General features: G+C 46.5%; 1 protein-coding gene across 2 annotated transcripts in view; it reads right to left on the bottom strand.

The window, feature by feature from the left end:
* Positions 1-786: 786 nt before the first annotated feature.
* The window catches only part of SDCBP (syndecan binding protein), a 403,969-nt gene continuing 377,642 nt past the window's right edge, over positions 787-27,113 (bottom strand). Inside the window, exon 9 of one of the 2 annotated variants that reach the window (XM_069621090.1) lies at positions 787-2,278. In XM_069621090.1, coding sequence (XP_069477191.1) covers positions 2,224-2,278 — 55 coding nt within the window. In that variant the 3' untranslated portion in view covers positions 787-2,223. The remainder of the gene's footprint in view (positions 2,279-27,113) is intronic. The other variant, XM_069621091.1, reaches the window with a different exon arrangement.

Here is a 27,113-nt window from a genome sequence, read left to right as displayed (position 1 = left end):
TCTCTTATGATAAGTCTGACTGCTTTGCCACTCTACCAAGTTTCCATGAGTAATACAGTTGGATACTAAGAGTTAGGGAACAGGTAACCATAGGGATAGTTTTATGAAATTTTCCCACAAGTGGACTTTAGGAGAACACCCCTAACAATCCTCCCTTGGAACATAATAGTATCACAGTAGAAGCGTAGTCTAAAAAACAACTTCATCTCACCCACTTGAAGGTTTTCCCCAAAATCAGATTGGCATACACATCCTAAATGTGTGACTCTCAGTGTAGGAAGGGGGAATTCAAAGAAGGCCAATTTGCATAAATATACATATTTAACTGAAGTGAGCAAAGGATTTACAGATTTGCTGATCCACCTATTTTGGTATTTTCTGAACTTTGAGAAGGGATGACCTTGGTTGTCCAATTTGGGTTCCAAAGAGTAAACTGATAATCAGAGAAGATCAAATATCTTGAGAAACTCGCATGCCAGTGGTCGCACAAATATGAGGGCAATTTGTCATCAGCAAAGTGCACTTTATAGAGAAGTTATTAATGAATTGACGATGTGACGCTTTTCGGGTGAATTGCTTTTTTAAAAAAATAATCTTATATAGCTAAAACATTAACATATTAACATACCAGAAACTTGCTAAACATAGCTGATCATCTACCTTTCACATGAAGCCTCGCTTCCTTATCTAAAATGTTCATCATTTAACGTCATCTTTTGACCAGCTTGTCAACATTGGTGAAGAAAAGAGGAAATGGTACACAATATCCACATAACCAAGCAGTGGTGGGTGGGTAGGTAGGCAGTCGAATTTTAGGTTTAATTGTCTTTTAGTTCATACATTGTAAATATACATTTTATTTCCAACATTTATTTTTCCCATTACAATGATGAAAGAAATTAATCAGTCCCATTTTAAACTGGCTATCCAAGTAAAATGTGTATATTAAAAACAAAAAAGAAGTCAGAAATATCTGCATTCTCAAATCTGTAATCGTAAACAAATGTAATATTTTAAGCATTGTTAATAAAGTAAAACTGAATACTCATACGTGAAGGTAAACATTCCGGTATCGATTACAAGGTGACAAGCAACAGGTTACTTTTAACACTCAGATTTCATGGAATGATCATGTAAATTAGAGGTTCATTGTTTGTGAAATTAGGTAGCAAAATGGAAACATTTAATGAGAAATACAAAACTGATTTAATACTGAAATGGAAAAAACAAACATAATACCAGTTTTCCAAAACTATGCTGTTCGTCAAGTTTGCATCTGGTATCAATGGGTTCAGGGGCACAGATCAAAGATGGTTTTTAATAAAGTGCTCTTTAACGCATCAAAATGAAATTAACATACATCCACATTGAAGGAAAATGATATTTGTCTAAACACCTTCACATATAAAACAATTCAGTATTTCAGACTATAGAATTCATTTCCCCTGTTGACATGTGAGCAAGTCATACAATGTTAGAGAAACCTTTGTAGCGTTCTAGTTCACCAGATTAAACTTTCATTCAACCATTATAGAGTAGATGAGTCACATTTGAATGCGGACTATAAAATGGCTCACTAAATCTTCTACTGTTGAAAAGACGTTTATCCACAATATAAAAACGTTTAGTAAACAGACATACTCCTTTAAAAAAAAAAAGAAAAACTATTAGAAATTCCAGGAACAATTCCTGTATGACATTTGAGAAATAAGCATAAGGACCACAAATCTAAAAATTGAGCAATAGGTTTAGAGTTCTTATCAGTGGAGCTCTTAAAAACGTGCTTCAGGCAGAGTGGAGCCAAATGAAACTAACTATTTAATTCATGATTTTATAAAATCAATGCCAATTCTAGGTCTACCTGCACCCTGTTTAACTATATACAATATTAATTGCTAATAGCTAACATTTCTTTTTGACCAAAGGGTAATTCAAAGCAGAACAGAAGTGTAACTGATTTCAAGGTATGACAATACCTTTGTGCAATCAAAGTTGAAAATAAATCTATTAACTACAGAAATGTAGATGCATGGCCAAGACTGCATAACACTGACACAGGTTAATTGCATTGAAATGTAATCATCTCAACATTCTATATAATGCAAATGTCATCATGCAACTTAATTATTTCCATTTAACAACTTGTATCCATAGCCAAGAAGCGTTTTGTGCCACTAGTTCAGGGTGTGACAAATTCAGGAGACCCCAAAAACCGTTCAAACTTTAAACTTCTGGAACTGCATGGTCCATTAGATTCTTCATAATGCTGGAAGCCATTCTATGAATAAAGGAAGTTTAATTAAAATCCACAAAGCGCACTATAAAAGGATCAGATTAATACAACTTTGACAGCTTGATATCGGTGTTAAGACAGTTTTTTTTATAAAGTCCACCTAAGTAAGACTTTAAGATTATCCCTTGGGCAATACAGAAACTCCAACTCTATTGACCTGTAGGCTTATCTTAATATGGAGAGAGGGCTGTAGGAAGGTGCAACTAACAATTCAAAGACAAGTAAAACACCAATAACTCAGAACATTCTGTTTTAAGAATACAATGAAGATAGTACTACATAAGCAGGTAAACACAGCTCAGAGCTTATGGTTACTTTTTAGAATGGTATCAACAATTCCACAGGTAAGTAAGAACTCTGCAATTACTTTTAAGAAAGCCTTGTGCAATTAAAAGTAAGTAACATAACTTGAATTACAGGTCCTACCATCCGCAGGTAAGCACAATTCAGAGCTTATATTGGAAATAATTCTAAGGTCAGTAATAACTTTCTAGAATAGTAGAGACAATTCAAAGTCAAGTAATAACTTTGGGATACTTTCAGAAAGGCCTTGTACACCTCTAACCTAAATAAGAACTTTGTGACACTTGCTTCCGATCCTTATGATAGAAACACCAACACAAGGTAATTTACTGTAGCAATCTTTCCACAGAGCCTAGGCTATCAGAGTCCTTCCCTATCTAGTTCCGAGTCACTTTCAGGGTCAGAATGAAGGTCAAAAGGCAGGCACAAGCTCTGGAAAAGTCAAGGGTTCCTGGGGAAATCTTCTGTAAGCAGTAACAGGTTTTGTGAAGAAAATGGATCAGGGACTTTTGGAAAAGTCTCCCTGAATGCACCTAAGCGATAGGCATGGGCGACCATGTATGGGCGTACTCCCAAAGACACGAAACACCACCCCAGCAACACTTGAGTAGCAAAATTACCCTGGGAATATGAGTCCTACAGTACCTGAGGCATGATGAAGAGGAAGATGGACGCCTTCTCGAAGCAGCTGTAGACCCAGTTGCCTGTTCCTTGGTCATCGTGACAAAAGGAGGGACACTAGAAAGGATTTCACAGCAGTCGCTAGAGAGGGCTTCCTGCAAAGGATTGTTCGTGCTCCGATGCAGATTTGTGGTTTTGGTGCCTTTTCCAGGACATCAGATAAAGAACTGTTACCGCCTGATCGATTCTTCTCGCCTGCTCGTTCCAGCTCTCTGATGAGGGGACTGAGGTGTTGAATCTTACTTCTGGAGGTCCAGCAGGAGTCCAAAGTTTCAGGATGTTTTGTTGTTCAGAAGATACACTGTGCTTGGGTTGGAGATCCCAGGGTATTGTCTGTTTGCAGCCCAGGAAGGTTGCAGCATGTCGTGGGATGGCTCGTCTTGTAGGTTGTCTTAAGCCCGATTGGTCTCACCAGGACAAAGGAGGGGGGGTCCTCTTTGGAGCTCCCCCGACACTTGGAAGGAAGGGTCGTGCAGCAGCATTACACAGCAGACCTCTCCGGTCATCTAGAAGTGGTTGCGGATGTCTTCCCTCTTCTTCCTCATTGGTTCTTCTGTTTGTGGTCAGCTTGTCTTCAGCTCCAAGATCCATGCCATTTATCCAGGAACCCAGCCAACCAGCACTCCTGCTACATTCTATCTTTGGGGGGTGGCTGTCCTTTCAGGACAGACAACTTACCAGTTGGAACGGGTTCCAGGCAGGCATGCCTGAAGACAAAGGTCTGCATAGTTTCAAACTCTTCCCTTGTTTCCCGTCTTTACAGACACTTTAGAGCCTCGGCAGGCTACACAAAGGGTTTCCACCGAAGAAAAAAAAAATAAAAGAAGAATACAGCCACCATTCTATATGAATTCCTACCCTTCTGTGCATTACCACAGCTGCGTGGACAGCCTGCCAGTCAAAATCACAAAAAAAGTCAGAACACGTCCACTGCCACCAGCCATAAAAGGTATGCGTGTCATTGTAACAGAAATGTTACAGGAGCAGTGAGAAAGGGGATACCAGGTAACCCCTCAGGACTCTACATAAGGTGGTGTGTGCCGTGCTAATCTCAGAAGATAAATTGTAAGAAGGACACAAAGTATCCCTCTACTGTAAGGGAGGCATGGTATCACAAGTATGACACTGACACAAGAGTTACACGTTTCAAAACCTTTATTAAATTCTTGTGAAAAACTCCTACTCTGCCATATAGCTACGATTGGAGTAGTCTCTACCATCAAATAATAAAGAAAACAGTCCTAGTCAGTCTGTCAAATCCAAATGGCCTATACTAATAAAACTCAAAGCCTGCCCTATCTCTTATACAATAGTTGTGTAAAGGGGATTGTGTATGCAAAGGAAAGTCAGTGTTATAACAAAGTATCAAGGTGGCTGAGCTGGCTCTCCTCCCCACATTGGACAGCAGGATGACACTGGCTCAGGAGATATATATATATATATATAAAAAAATAAAATAAAATACAAAAAAGGCAGTTCAAAACATGGGCCGAGGCCCGCCTGGCCTTCCACGTTAATGTCACTTATTCCAGTTTTCTAAAATGTCTTTCACATTTGAAAAAAAGTTCACAAAGGTCTCCCTTAGCTGCTCGGACCGCGTAATCACAGCACTTACAGGGTTTCCCTGCCCCAAGCTTTATTCACATTCGTTAGGGTTTCCCTTCGCCTAACTTATTTCATGTTTCTGGTCTCCCTCAATCGGGCTCAGACCTTTCAACAAAACCTTTTACTGATGTCAAAGACTTGCAAAGCAAATGTGTGAGGCTTTTACCATAGAAGTCTGCAGGACCACTTTGACTTTCACTTCAGCTCTGCCGTATGTCATTTGGCCCACTCTCTCTTGGTAGTTCAATACCAAAATCATAAAAGTTAAAAGAACTATTTCTCTTAAAGGAATCACCTTTTAACTTCCACTTTCGTCTGGGTTAATCCTGAGCACTCCGCATTTCAGAGTTCGTTCACTTTGCTGCTTTATAACAAGACAAACATTTCGGAGACACTTTCAAGTGGGCTATTTCCTTTCGCCGGACCACTCCGCTACTCTGTATCAGTTGCTTTCTTAGTTATTTGTAACTTAAAACTTCACTACTGGTTTGCTTTCTTTCGAGTCTCATCAGCATGCCCGCAACCTTCAACTGCGAGATACCTTGTTGCGGCTTCATTCTTTCATTGACACAAACCGGCATTTTATGTCTTTCACTAACTGACCAGTTGTGTGCATTCCATTCTCGTCTCTGCAGCTTTGATTCATGAGTCAAGGTTGATACCAGAGGCTGAGCCTTGCCTCCCCAACTGTCATTAACCTGGAGGGTCGCTGGCGTCCTTGAAACACAATGTAGGTTTCTTCTGGTCTGGGATTGAGCTTTCTCCATGTATCCTCCACAGTTTCCCGGAGGCCACGACATCCTGCAGAGCGCTTCAGGGTTTCCCTACCCTTCACCCTGCTCCCTCAATCATTCGTCCAGCTCCAGTGGGTTCGCATTCGTCCCGGAATATTTGCTCCTTCTCAGGTCTCACCTTGCTCAGAGCGTGACTCTATGTTCCGCCTTTTATCCGTTTGTGGGGAGCTAATGGGTATCAGATGTATGTGAATACGGTCAAGTGCCTGACCTGATTAACAGGACATGTACAATGAGATGTATAAGTGCTAGCCTCTTCACTCTCAGTCATCCTCTTCCTCTGGCCAGTGTTTGTGTAGAAATGGAGTTTGTTGGGGGGGGGGGGCGGGAGGGAAGCGTTGGAACGTGGGAAAGTCTTGCAAAATAGGATGGGTATGGGCAAGGGAAGGGGTGGGGTTGGAATACTGCGTCTCACCATCAGTTGCCTAACCCGCACGCCCCGAAGATCCCGCACCCAGGTGTTCCTCCCACACTGGTCCGCCCCAGGGTCTGGATCCAAAGCGATGGTCGTGCCCTGGCCACCTGAGAGAGATCTCCGGGGACTAGCAAGTGAGACACCCTTTTTCTCACACTACCCTTGGAACTTTTGTTCCCACAATACAAAGGGTATACAATACAGATTTATGCCCCCAGGCAGGAGTACATGAGGTGGCCCCCCATCCATTTGGGGGGCGAGGGTGTGAGAGGGCCACCAGAAAGAAGTGTGCAGGCCCCCCAAAGGATGGGGCCTGCAGGTTAGACCCCTCCCTCCCTGGGGGCATATGGGAATTTTGGGTGGAGTGGGGGGAGGTTGGGCACTATCCACCAGGGATATATTTTACAGAAAAGTGGGGTGGCCCTCTCCCCCTCACCCCAAGGGGAAATGGGGCACCCCTTGTAGCCCTCCCTGGGGGCAGATATCTGCTCCTAGGAAGGGGCATCTGACCCCAGGGAGGGCTGCATGAGATGCCCCCCTGCATTTGGGGTGTCCTCTTTTGGGAAATGCATGGGGTTCCCAGTTTTCCTTGCTGGCTTTGACACCCTAGGCCCAAATCTGTAGGTTTCCCACATGAACAAAATGGGCAGTTGCAAAAGGCTTGGGGTTACCAGTGTGTTACCAGTTTCCTTTTGCGCCCCCGGTAGGTGCACCTACACATGGGAGGTACCGTTTTCATCGGTAAGATAGGCCATGTGTTGTTGGCAGTGTGTTTCGGTGGGTTGCCAGAGCGAAATGTCTGAGAATGGTCTTCATTTCAAGCTAATTTCAGCGACATTTCCCTGTGTCCACTCAACGAAACACGTTGCCAACAACAGATGTCATACCTTCTCGCGTTCCTACAGGTGTCCCAGCAAAAACGGTACCTCACATGTATGGGTGCACTTACTGGGGGCGCAAAAGGAAGACCCGCTGGTAACCCCAAGCCTTTCAGCGCAGCCCATTTTGTTCATGTGGGCAACCTATAGATTTGGGCCTAGGGTGTCGAAGCCAGCAAGGAAAACAGGGAACCCCATGCATTTCCCAAAAGAAGACACCCATGGGAATCCACAGAGGTCTACCATGCGCAAATCGGCCCAGAATCTACTACCCAGAACCTCCGGCAAATGCCAAATTTGGTTGTATAAAACACAATTTCCAGACATTTCACTCTGCTCAACCACAGATATCATACCTTCCCGCGTTCCCACAGGTGTCCCAACGAAAACGGTACCTCACATGTGTGGGTTCACCAATCTAGCCGCAAAGGGAAACGGCTAACCCACTGGTAACCACAAAAGGGTTTGGGGAGAACCTACAGATTTGGGCACAGAGTGTCCAAGCCACCAAGGAAAACTGGGAACCCCATGCATTTCTGAAAAGAGGGCACCAGTAGGAATCCACAGAGGTCCAACTTGCGCGAAGCGGACCAGAATGTTTTACCCAGAACCCCTGACAAAGTGAAAAATGTGGGGTTTTTCAGCACATTTCAGACTTTGTCAGGGCTTCTGGGTATTAAATTCTGGGCCGATTTGCGCAAATCATACCTCTACAGATTCCCCCAGGTGTCCTCTTTTCAGAAATGCATGGGGTTCCCCGTTTTCCTTGGTGGCTTGGACACCCGAGGCCCATATCTGTATGTTGTGCTTGTCTGGAGAAAGTGTCAACCCAAGTCTGTTTCGACACCTGAATTTACCTGTGTTTTAGGCTTTCCCCTTGGGACCCAGGTAGGTGCACCCACACATGAGGTACCGTTTTCATCGGGACACCTGTGGCAACACAGGAAGGTATAACATTTGTGGTGTTTGTGTGGTTTTCATAACGTTTTGACCCATTTGCTGGTGCCCTTTGTCACACAACCCTTTCATTTCCCAAATGTGACCTACATTTAGTCACTACTTTAGGCACCATACACTTTTGTAAGCTGCACAAGTCACCCACCCTTGAAAAAAGGTCTATTTTGTCCTCCACAGTGCCCTCCTATGATCCAGTATCTCAGTCTCATTACACAGTGAGGAAATAAAGTCAAGTGTCCACTGGCATATGTTTGTTAGGTAGGTTTTTCTACAGTATAATTGGTATTGGACTGACTTATCCCTTGGTTTTAGGGCCCCAACTTCTAAAGTAGGCATATACTACACTGGGTTGGCATAGTGGCAGAGCAGCCAAGCTTATTTTAGGAGGAGGAATGTGAGCTGTAAACCAGTACAATGAAATCGGAACATACATAGTCCCAAAGAACCACTTACGCACTTGCAGTTATAACAAAAATAGTGATTTATTGTACATATACACAAGGCAGTTCCAATATTCCTTTAGTTTCTATCAACATCAAACATACATTTAGAATAGTAAGGAAGGATCAAGCAGGCGATTACATTGTTATATACTTTTCTTATCTCCACACAGTGTTCAGTTACAGTCTGTAAAAGTACTTACTTTTTAAATTAACTGTGCAGTATTCAAGTTGGGGTAAGTTCAAGAATGTAAAGAGCAACAATCACAGGTAAGCAATACTAGTAGCAACTCTTATAAGGTTTTGGCAGTCCAATCCCTAACAAGAAAGTAGTTCAGTTCAGGTTTTGGAGGGAAACAAGCAATGCCCAAGCCAAGAGGTTGATAGGATTTACTATTAAGAAACCAGCATGCCCGAGTCAATAGGAATGCGACAGTTCTGATGCAAATTTTCTTAGCACAAGTACCAAGTTAGTTGGTCTTTTAAAAAAGTTCAGTAGCTTAGGTAAGCCTTCCTTCCTGGAGGGGCCTAGACTGTTAGGCCTTGGCGAATGAGAATTGGTTAACACCCAAACAGTAGAAATAGTGCTCCAAAAGCAAAAAGGAGCGACACAAGCGGCTTCAGGTAAGTTTACCAAAAGCCCCACAGTACCTTGAGAGTGAAGATGATTCAGCTGAATACCCGGCTGCAAACCTGGTCTCCCAGTCCTTGGTCGTGGTGAGGAAAGGGGGGCCCTGGATGGGTTCCTGCAGCAGTAGTAGACATGGACTCGCCCTCAAAGAATTCTTCTTACTCCTGCGCTGGTTCGTGTTTTGGCACCTTTTTCTCAGCACCAGTAGCAAACGATCACTGCTGGTTGGAAACCTTTGTTTCTCAGTCCTGCACTCTGGTGCGGGGACTGAGGAGAGGATTCATGCTTCTGGAGGTCCACACGGATGCCATCGAAGTTCCAGCGAGATTCACCAATGGCAAGGCAATGCACTTCAAAGTGGTCTGGGTAAACCAGGTATTTGGGGTCCTGCAGCCCAGGAAGGTCACAGAACATCAGGGGGACAGCTTAAATTGAAGTGTCTTGATGCTGGTCATGCCCACCAGCCCTGAAGAGGAAGTCGTCCTTGGCGGAGCTTCCCCGTCTATTCAAATCCAGGGTCAGGACAGCAGCAGTACTTCAGATGTGCTTCTGCGGTTACTGGGGATGCTGCAGGCGTCTCTGGTCATCTTCTTCGGAGCTTCAGTTCAAGTGGTCGACTTAGCCTTAGAACTTCGCCTTTTATGCAGGAATCCATTCATTCAGTCCTATGGACCGGTCAAGTACCTGGAGTGGCTGTCCGTGCAAGACAGCCAGCCGCCCGATTCAAACTGGTTCCAGGCAGGCATACCCTAAGACAAAGACCAGGGAAGTTTCAGGCTACTGCCTCAGCAGACAAACTGGAGCCTTGACAGGCTAAACAAAGGGAACCGCCAAAGGCAAAACCCTTGGAATGGTAGAAGGGCCAAGAAGGAAACCAAAAATGACGATAAAAGACGAAGCATTTTGGGAAAATGTCACCCAGGGGTACTGTACTGCAGCTGTCAAAAGGCTGTGTGTAACTAAAACACATTGTAAAAACAGATATCTGCCACCAGCCATTTAGGTTAGTCTGTTACTGTAACTATAAAAGTAACAGGAACATTGGGAAATGAGTTACAATGTAGTGCCCTCAGCACACCACATAAGGTGGTGTGTGCTGGACTCATAAAAGAAAAGGTAAAGATAAAAGTAATCTTACTATTCTTGGGAACTGTAGTTCTCTTTAGGTTTAAATGCATTTTCTTGTGAGACGTCCAAGGGACTCCTTAGTGACACTGCACCGAGGGTGATGCGTGTCACAAAGCAAAAAGCAGATGCCTGTATTAAACATATGGAGTTTATCAGTCTCCAAAAAACAGTAGAAATAAAAATCCCAGTCAGAGAAAATTAGCGATTGGTAAAAGTGTCACTCATTCATGAGATTAAAATTCCAAAAGTCGAGAGTCCAGCTAAAGTGCTGGGGGTCTCTCAGGTTAAAGGGAATTTGGGGCGGGTGGGGGGGGGGGGGTATTTTGGGGAGAATTATCAGTTTCTGTGCAGACTAGGGGACTGGAGGATTTAATCCACTCCTGGATGAATCACTTGTTCCAGTCGTTGATACTTCCTGGAGAGACCATCAGCATTCTGATGATTGGTTCCTGACCTATGCTCAATGGTAAAATCAAACCCTTGGAGGCTGATAGACCACCAACCATTGAGATGGTTAATGCAAAAGAAGGGTGGGGGGAAATCCTAAACTATGCAGATGGTATGTCTGGATAAGGAAAGTGGAACCATACAAGTATTGCCTACACTTCTTCAAAGACCACACAATGGCAAAACATTCTTGTTCTTTTGTTATTTATGGTCCTTCAGTTTCCTACTGATGACTCAAGACTGCCCCTATTCCTGTGTTAGATGCATCCGTTTGCACAATAAAGTTTTGGGTGTAATCAGGAGCGCTTAGTACTGGAGCCTTAGAGGGCATCTTTCAGCTCTTCAAATGCCTTGGCACACTTCATTCCATCTTACTTTTTTTGGATACTTGGGTGAACGGAAGACATTCAGGGGAGAAGCTATGGACCCATAGTTCTCTATAAAGTTACAGTAGTACCTTGTGAGACCTAAGAAGTATCTCACTTGTGTCTGAGTAGTATGGGTGCCCCAGTCCTGTACATCTTATACTTTACCAGTCAAGGGCCTCATCTTACCCCCTCCTACCTCATGTCCAAGTTAGACCACCTTACTGTGACCAATAGGACACTTGCTTGCCTTTATGGTCAGATGGGCCTGTTTCATTGGCCTGCAACACATGTCCAAGGTGATGAAGATGTTCTTCCCAAGTGGGGCTGAACACTGCAATGTCATCCAAGTATGCCATGCAGATGTCCTCCAACTTATTCAAAACTTGATTCACCATCCTTTGGAATGTGGCAGGTGTGTTCTTTAGTCCAAAGAGCATGACCTGGAATTGGTTAGGGTTAGAGAATACAGTTTTATCCTTGCAATGGTCTGTCAGGGCACTATTTGCCAATAGCTTGAGGTTAGGTCAAAATGTGCTGAGGAGCATGGCAGCTCCAAGTTTGTCCACCAGCTCATTTGTCCTAGGTAAAGGATGGGCATCAGTCTTGGTGACTGCATTCAGAGCATGATAGTCCACGCAGAACCTTAACTCTATGGTACTAGTACAGCAGGATTAGCCCATGGACTTTTAGAGGGTTCAATAACCCCAAGGTTAAGCATCTTGTTAACCGCTTCCTTTATATGAGTTCTTACATGATCAGACATTCTGTTGCCCCTACTTTTGACAGGGAGACAGTCACCAGTGAGGATATCATGCTGGGCCCAAGCCTGGTGTCAGAGAAAACAGTGGGGCTTTGCACTCCTCTTGTTGCTGCAGTGTCAGATCAGAAGAGAGTTGTACTCCTCAGGGGACACCCTTCAGATGAAATTATAGGAGATCAGGGAGAGGTTCACCTCCTCTTCCTACTCCTCCTCCTCTTGGTCAGAGGCTAAAAGCAAAGCTCTGAGTTTTGGCCTGGAGACAAACCTTTAGACGATTAGTGTGCATTAACCTAGGGGCCTCCTTGTTTGCCTACAACTTTGAAGGGATTTATCCATTTGTCCTGCATACACTTTGTCTTGTCGGAACCATAACAAGAATGAGCTGGTCTGGAGTAAAGTCTCCGCCAGGTTAGCTTTCCGGTCATACCAATGCTTGACATAGGCTTGACCAAACTTCATGTTTTCAGAAGCTTCAGTCATCTGCTGTACAGCCTCTTCCTGAGGCCTCGTAGACAGTCAGTTACACAGACTGGATTGAAGGATGGAGCACTCTGGCTCAGATCAAAGAAGGATTGCAAAGGGCCTCTGACAGGATGACCGTAGAGGAGCTCCAAGGGACTGAAACCCACTCCAGCTTGAGGCACCTCTCTATCAGTAAAGAGAAGGCATGGCAATAGATGATCCCACTTTCTTCTCAGGGGCTCTTCTAAGGCACCCATCATGCTCTTCATTGCATGGTTAAACCTCTCTACAAACCCATTTGTTTGTGGGTGGTAGGCAGTTGATAACTTGCAAGTAACTCCAGTTTTTCCACATGGCCTGCATGAAGTGGTACATAATATTTGACCCCCTGTCAGACTACTGCCTACCAATTAGGGCCTTAGGCACTGCCTGAGCAGTAACAGTCCTCATAGGTATGGCCTCGGAATGTCTAATAGCATGGTCTACTACAACCAGTATAAACATGCCCGCGGAGGTTCAAGGGTCTAGGGGACCAACAATACCCACCCTCTAAAAAGAAACTAGCACAACTGGGAGGGGCACACAAGGCTGGCAAATGTGGCAGCTTCTGCATGCAATGTTTGTCAACATCTGCACCCATCTTGGGGCAGTAACAGTACAATGAGATTCTCTTTGGTCTTCTTGGAACATAAGTGGCCAGCCAGAGGGCTCTCGTGTGCTAGTTGTAAAAATCCATGTCTTATCTCTTGGGGGGACTACCAGTCTCATGAGGTCCCATGGAAAAGACTCAGTAGGCTCACTGTAGAGGAGACCATCCTCCCAGTAGTCTATGCTTCCCTGGCTCTTGCCCTTCCAACTGGGAAGTTGTCCGCTGACTGAGACTTTCTGGAGAGGGACATTAGGGCAAGTTTCAGCAAAGGACGTAGAGGGGTCCACCTTCTGCAAGTAAAGTCTGCAGCTCAGCATGGTCTCTAGGATCAGATCTTCCAAGCAGGGAAGGATCTCTAGTTCGGTTTCACCAGTAGCTGGTTCATCAGGAGTCTGTTCAACCACCACCTCAGCCTCAGATGGAGAAGGGGGGGGGGGTCACTGGTATGACCTGGGACTTACTCGGGGGGGAAGGGGGGCCTCATCTTAAAAGCAGGTTTGGGCTTGAAGCTGTTTTTCTTCCCAGAGAGACCCTCTCTCCTTGGTGTCTCTTCTTGTGAGAAGTGGGATGTTGGCCTGCCTGTGGAGTAGAGATACTGGATTGCTCCCTGATCTGGAACAGAGTCTCTGAAGGTTGCCTCACTGGCCAATCTGTCAGCTCCTGTTTCTTTTTGCTTGGAAGGCCTGAGGTACTGGAGACCACTCCTAGAGTTTCCAAATCATTACCCAGCAGGACTCTGCTAGGTACTTCAAATTGCACACTAACAGGAATTCTTACAATCATGTTATTGCACTGAAGGAGGGCTGGTAAGATGGTGACCATTTGAATAGGGCCTCAATCAAGCTTAGTGGGACCTTTGGGTGCCTTAGCTACATCCTCAGGTTGGAAAATCTTTCAACCACTGTTATTCTGGCCCCAGTGTCTCTAATGGCAGGATTCTCCTGACTGTCTACAGGCACACTATCCTTGTCAGGGATTGTATTATAAACATCGATATTGTGTTGTTCCCACAGACCCAAGGCCACTAAAGAAGCACTACCTTGAACTCCAAAGGGCTCTTCAGCTAGTAAGTGAAAGTGAGCACCTGTCATTGGAGCTTCTCCCTCAGGGATGAGGGCTAAGGAGAGAGATTCGACCCCTGAAGGTTTACCCTTATATCTGGGACCCCCTTTCACATGGTCACCAGACCCACAAACCACACATTTACCAAATGCTTTCTGAAATGGGGGTTTCTGGAAACCTCCATTAGGTTTGGCCCCAGAGGTAGTATGGTTTCCCTTAAAATGTACCATTGTTGTATTTGTGGCCCTCTGGTAATGTTCTTTCGATGGGATGGTTCGACGACGTATTCCATATCTATGACAGTAATCACCACAGCTGTACTGCTTCGGAAAATCTTTCTACATCCTGCGTCGATGACGTCAATACGCTGCCCTCGAGGACCTCCTCCGACGGCCAACGTCACTGGATGTTATAAGTAGGACGCACGTAGCCTCAGTTGTAGTTTTTTCCCAGAACGTGTGGCACCAGTCTTCTGCCAGTCTGACCACACAAAGCCTTGCGTAAACGTAAGCTGCAATCGTATAGGAAATTCTGTAGCGGGGAAGGCAGAGAGGGAACAATATTGAATACGTCGGACCATCCCATCGAAAGAACGTTACCAGGTAAGATAGTAACTTGTTCTTCGAGGGGATTGGGTCCTCCGACGTATTCCATACCTATGACAGACTCCCAAAGCAGTACCAACGTAACGAGGTGGGAAAAATAATTTAGAAGATAGAAGCACAAGTTACTTCTTACCTGGTAACGTTCTTTCGATGGGATTTTCCTCCGACGTATTCCTTATCTTGATAGATCACTTCCAGCTTGCTGGCCTCGGAAAATTTTTTCAGTAGAGTGCGCTGCGCGTTGACGTCCCTCGAGTCGGTGTCCCTCGACAACCTCCCTATCGGCGCCGACGTCATCATGCGTATAAATAGAGTTGCGCAGGGTCCGTTGCCCAGTTCCGTTTTGTAGCTTGGAATTATCTGTTCATGAATTGGTTATTGACCTTGAAGGAGCCTAAGCTGCAACCACAAGGGAAGTTTTACTGAGTGGATGGATGGGAGGGGCGATAAGGAACACGTCTGAGGAACATCCCATCGAAAGAATGTTACCAGGTAAGAAGTAACTTGTTCTTCGAAGGGATTGTGTCCTCCGACGTATTCCTTATCTTGATAGACTCCCATAGCAGTGGTGTGTAAACTGAGGTGGGAGTAAAATTGTCATATTCCCTTTTAAGAGTGAGCAGAGTGTAACACAGCTTTGCCAAATCGAGTCTCTTGACTAGGAGGAAGCATCCAGATTGTAGAATGCTGTAAAGTTATGTGCGGACGACCATGTGGCAGCCGCACATATGCCTCGAATCGGTACCACTCTCTGGAGGGCCGAAGATGCTGCAATACCCCTGGTTGAATGAGCCCTAAGATTTTGAGGGGGCTCTTTCCCTGCCAATTTTGTAACATTCTAGAATGGCTAAAATAATCCATCTGGAGATGGTCTGTTTTGTGATTGGCAATCCTAATTTGTGCCCTGTGTAACCTATGAACAGTTGGTCTGCTTGCCTGATCCTAGCCAGTCTGCTGCTATAAAACCTCAAGGCTCGCCTTGGATCCAGCCTATGTAGCCTTTCTTCCTCTTTCCCTGGATGGGGAGGAGGATAGAATGAGGGTAAGGTTATTTTCTGAGTGATGTGGAATTCAGAAACCACCTTTGGGAGGAAATTAGGCTTCACTTGCAGGACAACTTTGTCCTTGTGAAAAATTGTATGAGGGGGGTTTGCAAGATAGGGCTTGTAATTTGCTCACCCTCCTGGCAGATGTCAAAGCCACTAATAAAACAGTTTTAAGGGTGAGAAATCTTAACGAACAAGAGTGGAGTGGTTCGAAAGGAGTACCCATTGAGAAATTCAAGACTAAATTTAAGTCCCATAAGGGAACTTGGAACGGTCTCGGGGGATAGACATTAGTTAATCCCTTCAGAAATTGTATTACTAATGGTAATTTGAAATATGATGGCTCCTCTGCAGTGCACTTGAAGATAGATAGCGCTGCAAGGTAGCCATTGATTGTACCAACTTGAAGACCTGAATTCGCCAAATAGAGTAGAAAGGATAGCACCGTTGGTGTACCACATGAAAAGGGGTCAATATTCTTCTCTACACCAGCTGCAGAATTTGTTCCAACGGCAGCAGTATAAAGACTTTGTTGCTGGCCTTCTGGCTGAAAGCAACACCTCCATGACGCCATCTGGGAGGTCCCAATCCTTGTATCTCAACCTTTCAGAAACCAAGCGTGAAGTTTGAGGGTTCTGATGTCTGGATGGAGAACCTGACCTCCCTTATGTGAGAGAAGATCCTCCCTGTGTGGAAGACAAATTGGAGGGCAGATGGACATGTCCACAAGGTCCCGGTACTACGTTCTCCTAGCCCAGTCTGGGGCAATTAGGATCATAGTCTTCGGGAATCTTCAACCTCCTGATCATCGGAGGAATGACAGGGACTGGAGGAAACACGTACAGAAGTGGAAACTCCCAGTCCACTACAAACGCGTCCCCTAGAGCTCCTCTCGGGGGAAATTCCCTTGAACAAAACTGATCGCACTTCCTGTTGCTACTGGTGGCGAACAGATCCACTTGAGGGGTTCCCCAAAGGGCGAAGATCTCTTCAAGGACTTCCTGAGCTATCTCCCACTCATGAGAGACTGCTCTGCCTGCTCGGAGCGTCCGCTGTCAAGTTCTTCTCTCCGGCTAAGTGAACTGCTGATAAAGATTCCTTCTCGCATTGCCCAAAACCAGAGCTGCGTCGCCTCTCTGCACAGTGGCAGTGATCCTACGCCTCCTCTTTTGTTGAGGTAGTGCATGGCCACTGTGTTGTCCGTCATTATCAGGACATTTTTCCCTTGTACAGATGGCAGAAAAGCCTTCAGCGCTAGTCTGATTGCTCTCAGCTCTAACAGGTTGATATGTAGCCTGGACTCCGATGGAGACCAACGACCGCGGATGGTCAAGTCGTTGGTATGGGCTCCCCACCCCGTGAGTGAAGCATCCGTGACTACCGTTATCTCCGGCTATGGTTGCCAAAACAGTTCTCCTTTCAGAACGTTCTCCTGACAGGCCCACCACTGAAGGTCTCGAGCCACCTTGTCCGGAACCTGAAGGAGATCGGTCATTCTCCCTTAGAATTGCGACCACTGAGTTCTTAGTGCCCACTGGAGAGATCTCATTCTCAGGCGAGCCTCTGGCACAAGGAAAATGCAGGATGCCATGAGGCCTAGCAACCTCAAAAAGTCGAAGGCTGGGCGACGTTGGGCATTTTGAAACTTGGGTGACCATCTGCAGAATATCTTGAGCCCTCACCTCTGGTGGCGACGCTTTCCCCGGGGAAGTGTCCAGGACCGCTCCAATGAACTGGAGTCTCTGTGATGGTATCATCTGTGACTTCTTTAAATTGAGGGAGAAGCCCAGTTTGTGAAGGAAGTGGCAGACATAATCTAGTTGGATCTGAGCTTGTTTTGAAGATACTGCTCTGATCAACCAATCGTCTAGGTAGGGGTAGACGTGGATCCCTTCCCTTCTTAGACTTCCAGCCACTACCGACATTAGCTTGGTGAAGACCCTCAGGGCGGCGGTCAGCCCACATGGCAGTACTCAAAATTGATAGTGAGAGTTGCCAATTGCAAACCTCAGGTATTTCCTGTGTTTGAGATGGATTGGCACATGGAAATAAGCATCCTGAAGGTCTAGAGATACCATCCAGTCCTGAAGCTGGAGGGCCTGAAGGATCTGAGAGAGAGTTACCATCTTGAACTTGTCCTTCCTGAGGAATTTGTCCAATATGGGTCTCAGTCCTCCGTCCTTCTTCGGTATCAAGAAGTAGGGGGAATACCAACCCTTGTTCCTCTCCGCTACATGTACCGGTTCTATGGCACCTTTCTCCAGCAGGTCTAGAATCTCCTGCAAAAGGAGTAGGTCTGGAAACTTCAAAGAGTTGTTCCCTGCTGGATGACTGAGGGGTGCGTAGAAAAGGCAGGCAGTAACCTTGGGCAACTGTCTCCAATGCCCAAGAATCTGATTTAATAGCCTGCCATTCCGTCAGATGTTGGGTTAACCTGCCCCCTACTGGTGTTTTGTGAGGAGAGACCTCAGAGCGGTTTAGAAGCGGCTGATGCAGATGCTGAGGGTAAAGAGGCACCTTCTGCTGCTGCGGCTTTTGTACTTTTAACCAGTCCACCTCAGGTAAATTTCTTTTGGCCTCTTTGAGCCGGCTGTCCCATGCCTCTTCCGAATGCGGAATAGAAACGAAAGGACCTACCTCTCCAAGAGGTTCCTGAGGGGCGATAGGGAGTTTGACGGATTGCAGCTCCAAGGGATTTTGCTGCTGCCTTAGACGTTTGTAACTTCTCTAGACGGTCATCAGCCTTTTTACCAAATAAAGAAGAGCCGTCAAAGGGCATATTCAAAAGCCTGGCCTGTACATCTGGAGCAAAACCAGACTTTCACAACCATGGAAATCTGCGTATTGTAGTACTTGCCGCCATGGCCCTGCTGATACTGTAAGCAGAATCAATGCCAGTTTGAAGGGATTCGCACATTGCGTCTTTACCATCTTTAATGGTGTTTAGAAAAGCTTCCCTTTCTTCTCCTTCTGGGAGGCAGTCAGCCGCTGGTGAAGCACACTCCCAAAGTGTATGGCTGAATCTTGCGAGCGTACAAGTAGCATTAATGGATTTAAGTGCCATGCTACACGCAGAAAATACCTCTTTTGACATAGCGTCCAATCTCTTATCCCTGTCTTGTGGAACAGTAGGGTATGCAGATCTACTGTTCGATGAAGTTGCTGCTTCAACAACCAGACTCTCTGGAGTTGGATGTTTTGACAAATATTCAGGGTCAGAAGCAGATACCCTATATTTGGCAGATAGTTTCTTGTTAACTGCCGGGATAACCTCAGGAGTTTTCCCCAGTTGGTCGATATTTTCCTCTACAATGCAGTATGGAATGGAACCATAGGATCTTCCTGTGGGCCTTTAATCAAGATGTCTGGAAGATCATCTTGTTGAAAAGTAGGTACAGGTGTTGTAGTTCTCTGCAACCTAAAAGGTCTTTCCTGATCAGAATCCTCACCTTCTTCATAAATGGAGGACAAGGCATTGAAATAATCTGACCTTGGAAAAGGCTTAAAACCCATTTCTGAAGCAGAAGGGGCTAAGCTTGTGGTAACCGGTTGAGAAAACGTCGTCGACGCGGAAGTCAAAGGCTTTGAAGAAACCGAAAAGGGCGTTGAAAAGGTATGAAGCGACCTCGAATACCTCGAGAAGATCGGAATCCTACTGGGAGTCGTCGAGGTTATCGATGACATTCGAGGTCATGATAGGAGCCCTCGGTATGACTATTGGCTGGGAGGTAGTGACAGTCGTAGGGTTCTCCTTTATCGGCGTCGATTCGACCGATCTATGCTTCGATGGGCCCTTCGATAATGGCGTCGATGACGCAGTCTTACTGAATTTTCTCGAGTGTTCGGGACGCTCTCGAGTAGTTTTTTTCACCTGGTGCAACGACTCGCTGCGTTTCGCCTTTTCGGGTCTTTCACCCAGGTTATCACCTTTAGCCGTCTCCGAGGGGGTCGAGGCCGCTTTCTCGAAGACGCTAAGCATGTTTTTACGGAATTTCTCCCACTTGGCTGGAGAGCTATGTTTTGTGGGGCAGGTGACCCTTTCAGGGGAAACAGAAGAAGACGAAGAAGAGGGCGATCTTCGACAGCTCTTTTTCGAATGTTTGGATCTCAAAGAGTGATGGGAACTGCTGCGAGACCTCGAACGAGAATGTTTACTGTGACGGTGAGGAGACGAATGTCTCAACTCTGCCGAGGAAACTTTCGAAGGAGTAGAAGTTTTAAGAGTCTTACCTCTTTGAGCTTCCCCTTACGCTCCTTCAAGGCTTTCGCCATCATGGACATGCAGTCCTCACATTCTGAACAATGGTGCTCCGATCCCAGGCACCACAAACAGATCCTGTGAGGATCTGTCAACGACATTTTCTTTCGACAATCTCCACACTTTTTGAAGCCGGACCGTAGTGTCGACGGTTCAGATGAGCAAGCCATCGAAACGAGTAAGATATACTCGAGGAATAAGTAATATACTTTGACTAACGAATTGAGCAACACGATTCCGAGGCCCACGAAGCGCGGAAAAACGGAACTGAGCAACGGACGCTGCACAAGTCTATTTATATGCATGATGACGTCGGCGCCGATACGGAGGCTGTCGAGGGACACCGACTCGAGGTCTACTGAAAAAATGTTCCGAGGCTAGCAAGCTGGAAGTGATCTATCAAGATAAGGAATACGTCGGAGGACACAATCCCTTCGAAATTTAGAATGCCCAATCAAATTGCAGAGTAAAGGACCGCCTTGCCAAAGGCCAGATCCTGCCCACAGATACAATCGAGGGAGTAGTGACGTACAAAAGTATGGACCGAAGCCCAGGTGGCTGCATCACAGATGTTACGAATAGGAACACCCCTCTGCAGGGCAGTAGAGGCAGCCATACCCCTGGTAGAATGGGCCCGCAAGCCTATCGGAGGGTCCTTACCCGCCAAGCGGTAACATTCAGAAATTGCCAGGATAATCCATCGAGACAAAGTCTGCTTAGTAACAGCTTGTCCCAAACGCCTTCGAGCGTAACCAATAAAGAGTTGATCGTCCACTCTGACCCGGGACATGCGTGAAATATAAAACCTTAAAGCTCTCCTAGGATCCAGCCTATGGAGCCTCTCCTCTTCCTTACCAGATGCGGAGGATGATAAAATGCCAGAAGAATAACCTTCTGGCTTAAATGGAATTCTGACACCACCTTCGGAAGAAAGGAAGGGCGAACTCTAAGGACAACCCTGTCCTTTTGAAACACAGTGAAGGGTGGCTTAACTGAAAGTGCCTGTAACTCACTCACTCACTCTGCGAGCGGAAGTGACCGAAACTAAAAATACAGTTTTAAGAGTTAACAGTCTCAAAGGGCAGGAATGCAAAGGCTCAAACGGAGCACCCATTAGAAACTTGAGAACAAGGTTCAAATCCCAACCGGGCACCTGGAAAGGTGACGGAGGGAACACATTAGTGAGACCTTTTAGAAACTGAGAAATTAAAGGAATTTTAAAATAAGAACACTTCAGATGAGCGCTTAAATATGGACAGCGCCGCCAGGTAACCTTTTTAACGGTACCCACTTGCAGGCCCTTGTGGGCCAAAGAAAGCAAAAAAAAAAACAGAACCACAGGAATGTCACATGAAAAAGGATCCACATTCTTAACCCTGCACCAGTCGCAGAACTTTCTCCAACGGCAACGGTACAGGGACTCTGTTGCCGGCTATCTGGCCGAAAGCAACACCTCCATCAGATGGACAAGTCGAGAAGGTCCGGGTACCACGTCCTCCTGGCCCATGCTGGAGCAATGAGGATCATCCAGGAACCGAACCTCTGTAACCAATGCAGCACTTGCGTAATGACAGGGACTGGAGGAAACGCGTACAGGAGTGGGAATGACCAATCCACAACCCACAAACGCGTCTAAGGCTCCTCTTGGAGGAAATTCCCGCAAGCAGAACCTTTCGCACTTCTGGTTGACACTGGAGGTGAAAAGATCCACTTGAGGGGTCCCCCAAAGGGCGAAGATCTCCAGGAGAATCTCCTGAGCCTACTCCCACTCGTGAGAGCTCGCGCTCTGCCTGCGCAGAGCATCCGCCGTCTCGTTTTCTTCTCCGGCCAGATGAACTGCCGAGACCGAAATTTCCTGCTGGATTGCCCAGAACCAGAGCTACATCGCCTCCCTGCACAGAGGAAGTGACCCTGCCCCCACCCCCTTTTGTTGAGGTAGTGCATGGCCACTGTGTTGTCCGTCAGAATCGGGACATTCTTTCCTCGCACAGTCGGCAGAAAAGCCTTCAGGGCAAGCCTGACGGCCCTCGGCTCCAACAGATTGATTTGGAGTCTGGACTCCGACGGAGACCAACGTGAGGGATGCGTCCGTCACGATCGTCACCTCCGGCCACGGTAGCCAAAATGGAGCCCCCTTCATCAGATTGCCTTCGACGGCCCACCACTGAAGGTCCTAGGTGACCGAGGGCGGCACCTGAACGAGGTCCGACATCCTGCCGGAGGACTGAGACCACTGGAGCTTGAGTGCCCATTGCAAAGATCTCATCCGCAACCTGGCCTCTGGCACCAGAAGAACGCAGGGAGACTCTGGGCATGTTGGAACTTTTGCACCATCTGCTGAATGTGATGAGCCCTCACCTGGGGAGGAAAACACTGCCCCAGGGACGTGTCGAGCCTCGAATCGTCCGTCGAAAGCCCAGTGGACCGCAACTTCCGGGGCTTGGCCACCTTACCGACCGACAGTTTCTTCTTGCGCTCCCGCAAGGCTTTGGACGTAAGCGACTGGCAGTCGACACAATCATCCGTGTCATGGGCCTCCCCGAGGCACTAGAGGCAGGCATCGTGCAAGTCCGTCACCGACATCTTGGACCCGCAGTCCCTGCATTTCTTGAAGGCTGGACGCAGGGTGGAAGAAGAGGAAGACATCTCGAAAACTTCTTTACAACCGAACAGGTTCGAAGAACCGAAAGAACAGAAACTCCAAAGAGCCGAGGTGCGCCGAGATCTCCGAAGCAAACACGTTTGCGGAAAAAAATGGAACTTAGGCTACGGGTGTCGTGAGTCCTACTTGTAACATCCAGTGACGTCGGCTGTAGGAGGAGGTCCTCGAGGGCGGTGTAGCGACATCATCGACGCAGGAGCCGAAAGATTTTCCGAAGCAGCACAGCTGTGGTGATTACGGTCATAGATATGGAATACGTCGGAGGACCCAATCCCCTCGAATTTATATTAATTTCTTATGCTTTCAACCCCCCCACCCCTTCTTCCTTCTTAGGAGTTGCCCCAGAGTCCTTGCGAGTGGCCCTGTTGGCTACTCACAAGTCAGCAGCTTGTGCTAGACTCTTGGGATCAATTGTTTGAGTCAGCAAGGTGCGGTCTCAGCTCTGGGGAGCAGGCATCAAAAATTCCCCATTCCTTCAAAAGAGCTAGCCTTGTAACCCTTTACCCAGCCATCTCGTTTTTTCCAGGCATTCACACACCCAGGTAGCCCAAAGAACACCATCTGCTTTTTTTGTATGGTCTCTGAACCTTTTTATGTATTGGGAAGGACTCTTCCCAAACCTGGCTATAAGAGCCTGAGTATTTCATAGTCTTTTCTGTTTTCAGCATTCACCTCCATGACCACATCACAGCCATTCTGGGGAAGCCTAGACATAACCCATTGAAATAAATCATTTCCACTAATAACTTGCAAACCACAATTAACTCAAAATGTACCCAACCAATCCAACACATCAAGCTTTGGATCATACACACTCACCGCCTTTCATAGAAGGCAAGGTTTCTTGGGACCATCAGACTGAGTAGACCCTGAAAAGGAAGCAGTGTCAAGGGACATTTTCTTCATCTCATATTCATGCTGCATTTCCCTTTCCCTCTGCCTTCTTTCTTTTTCTTTGTCCTCAGACAGAAGGGTCAGTTTCCTGAATTCCAGTTAAATTTTCATTTTTTTCAAGAGATAGATATTCTAGCTTATATTGTGAATCATCAGGGCAATGTTAGGAGGTTATGGAGGTACAGGGGAAGGCTGTTGAGGAGGATTGGCAGCAGTGGCGGCTGGTGGCTTTGAACAGTAGTGGAGTGGACATTTTGCAGGTTGAATTTGTGAGCGAGCACAGCAAGCAAGCCCGACCCACATCAAAGGGTTACCGTGTCAACACCCCGCACCACACAAACAAATTTGGGGGGAAAAAAAAAAACGACTTCCAAAATGTGCAAATTACAGGCAAACCCACACAAACATGACCTAAAAAGCATTAGGTTTTAAATCAAACATTGGCAATGACCACAGTTTGGGCTTTTGTTTAGGCAAAAGGCATGGGAAAGGCACTTACCAGGCACAGCCGTAGGAGTATTAACCCCCCCCCATTATTGGTAACAGGTGCAAAATGGAGCTAGCACCCAGGCATCTAATATCAATGCCTGGCAAAAGTTTAAAACGTATGCACAAGCCAAAATTGTTGGCTTTGCCAACTTCATTGAAGGACACGCAGAGTGCTTATAAAATCGAGAGGCCGTAGGCAGGCCTGGTATTAACTCTCAAATGACTGCATTGAACAAACACTGGCAGCCACTATGAATGCAAAGCCAGATGGTAAGGCTTGATTAAAGGGGGCAAACAGAGTTGCCATGATGATTTATTTCCGGTTGTGGTTGAATTCCTACTGGGCAATGCATTTATTGGCTGGATGTGATTTACGCATGATGGCGGGACACAGGAGGTCCACTGTCTACAGAGGAATTTCTTTGCATCTTTAAAATAAAAGCCTATTTTTCACTGCAAAGCATAGGCAACCACAAGATCATGTTCTCATGCACATTTGCACTTTGCTGCCCAATTAATGGAAACATTTTCTTGTTTAAAATAAAGCATCGATTCAGCACAAATCGGGCACTCCGTGAACCTCCTGGCCAGCATGTATTTTGTTCGTGTACTCCGATGTTGTTAAGAGTGTGTGCGTGAACTTTGTTTGCTCAGGGCCTTGAGCTGCTAGCTACCACATAATTGCTTGATTTTAGCCGCACACATCCCTTGATAAGGAAAACGTTAGCTTGTAAAGATATAGTTTCCTTGGTAGTACATAGTCCTGCGATCCTACCTGTGGATGGGAGCCTAGGATGGCAGAGAGGGTGGAGATGGTGGGTGGTGTTTGAGTCCCTCATCCTCATTTAAATAAAATAATGTGGCCCAGCCTCTGACCAGTAGCGGCCCTAGCAAGTAGGAGCAGAACATATTTAACCCCGGCCCCGTCTGCATTGTCACTCAGGTTGCATTTTCACACATTTGTGCAGAGACAACATTGAAATCATAGGCAAACTTTTGAAGGTAGAAAGGAAACTGCAGCACCCGCTGCTTAATTGGCTAGTGCCCATTGTTAAAATACAGCTATTCATTATGTGCTTCTGAAATGAACAATACAGTGGGAGACTGCTCCGAGATATCCTCATGGGAGGTACTACTGTCGCACTATCACCAATGGCTGCAATGAAGAAGGGTAGGCTACAAAAGGTGTAGGGCTTGGTTATGCCGTGTTGGAAAGGACGGAGTCTTCTCCCCCCCTCCCCAGATAATGTGCAGACCACCTCATGCACTGTGAATCGATGAGGATCCTGCTGCTCTATATGTAAAATGAGTACCATGCTATCCAAACATGCATTCAGATAACCTCATATCAGCCAGCTAGCTATCCAGATAGTGGTTCGGGCCAACCGCTACACAAAGCATGAACCACGAGTTGTGTTACTAAAACGCACACAGCACTGCCCAATCCATTCACTGAGCTACTTGCACACACTCCGATCATTCACTTAGCACCTTGATACCTACAGCACACTGAAAACACAAACCACTGCCCAATGCACGAGTGAACTGGGTACACTGCTGGAGAAAACATGCATTTTAAACATAGTGGTTCACGGGCATGCATCTTCATGCCAGGGTCATGCTGGTTCAGATGCAGCAAGTTGACTGCGTGCGTGAATTGGACACTCATCACATGTGACATGTAAAGTAGCCCATTTATTAATTGCTCTCGAACCTGCACAATAACGGCTATAAGATGATCTGTTGGTTCAATACATTCCAGGTAACGTGGCCCGCATTTATAAGAGGTGGTGCCATAACTAAATAGCAGAATGCAATGAAAAGAGGTACTACATTAGCTATGCTGTTGTACCAGGGCTATCATGAGACCAAATAACTTCAATTTATGGGCGCCCATCAACTTCTACCTTTGTGCTATATTTTTTTCATTCTGAATACGGACTAACCCAAACAACAAGCACAACCTTCACTTAAGTGGCGCCAATAACAGGGGCAGGCAGGGATGGAAAGTTGACCGCCCTTCCATCTTGTTCCACCAGACCACCACGTCCCAGCTGGGACTCATGGGCCCTCATTCTAGTCTGACTGGCTGTGAGTCCAATGAGGGCCCAGCCGTGCCATGACTACAGTTTTGCTTGCCGCTCTCAGTCTCCCTTCATTGTGATCTTGTCACATGGAGGGATGGGAGATGGACACGCAGCAAACTCAACTGCACTGCAGAGTGCAGACAGGGAATGGAAGGGACACCTACTGTGGCTGGACAGACACAAATGGGGCGGGTTACCACTGACCCGACACCAGTAGGTATAGAATGCTGGCTGGGGGACACTGGCACAGTCTACAACAGGTATGTAGTAGAAAGTAGACTAGCATGTGCCCCCCAAACATTACTAGTACAACTTACCACAAATGGCAAGGCGGCCAAGGCCCCGGCACACATGTGGCTCTGACTGCTCTGCTGCTCAGCTTCATGCTACTAGCCCAGCCACGCCCTGGTTTACAGGGTCTCGGCTCGGCTGGAGGTCCGAAAGACATTGCTGATCAACAAGTGAGAAAGCGGGGTTCTGCGCCCACCTACACGCAATCTAAGGAAATTTAATTGGCTGACAAACGGCCAATGACATGTAAACTCATAAGTTCTGACATCCGTTACTATGCAGAGCAGATCCTGTGTCTGCTTACTCTGCGCTGTTTGTGCATACATGAAGGCTGGCGGGGCCACAGCTCTAGCCCTCCGACCAGCCGCCTAACATAATAGGATTAGACATTATTACGCAAACTGCACTGAGCTCCACGAGCACCGTGCAGTATACAATGCGAAAACTGCGTTGAACGGGGCGCGCCCCTCTGCCACACTAAGGAACAAGTTACTTACCTGTAACTGTTGTTCTCCAGCATGGGTCTGGCATGGATTCACATGCTCATGAATATTCCCCGTCGTCAGGCTGGGAATCCTCGGTAAAGAAAAAACCAGTATCAGTTTCGTTTCTGATCTGTCTTTCGTAGTAATAACCAATCACTGGTCTCTGCGTCATACTGACAACAGCCAATGACTGCCCTCTACCTAAGCACCGCCTCTGGCAGCCATCTTCAGATTTGGAAGCACGTGAAGTGGCAGTATGACCAAGTGAAGAGCCGCAGAGGGGTAGGCGGGAGGGTTCGCATGTGAATCCATGCCAGACCCATGCTGGAGAACAACAGTTACAGGTAAGTAACTTGTTCCTTCTCCAGCATGGGGTCTGGCATGGATTCACATGCTCATGAATAAAGAATACATAGCAGTACA

The sequence above is a fragment of the Ambystoma mexicanum genome, chromosome 5q (genome assembly GCF_040938575.1).
Source record: "Ambystoma mexicanum isolate Mex_15411 chromosome 5q, UKY_AmexF1_1, whole genome shotgun sequence".
In the NCBI taxonomy this organism is placed as follows: domain Eukaryota; kingdom Metazoa; phylum Chordata; class Amphibia; order Caudata; family Ambystomatidae; genus Ambystoma; species Ambystoma mexicanum.
The sequence above is the reverse complement of the archived record's forward strand: the minus strand, read 5'-3'. Positions and strand labels throughout refer to the sequence as shown.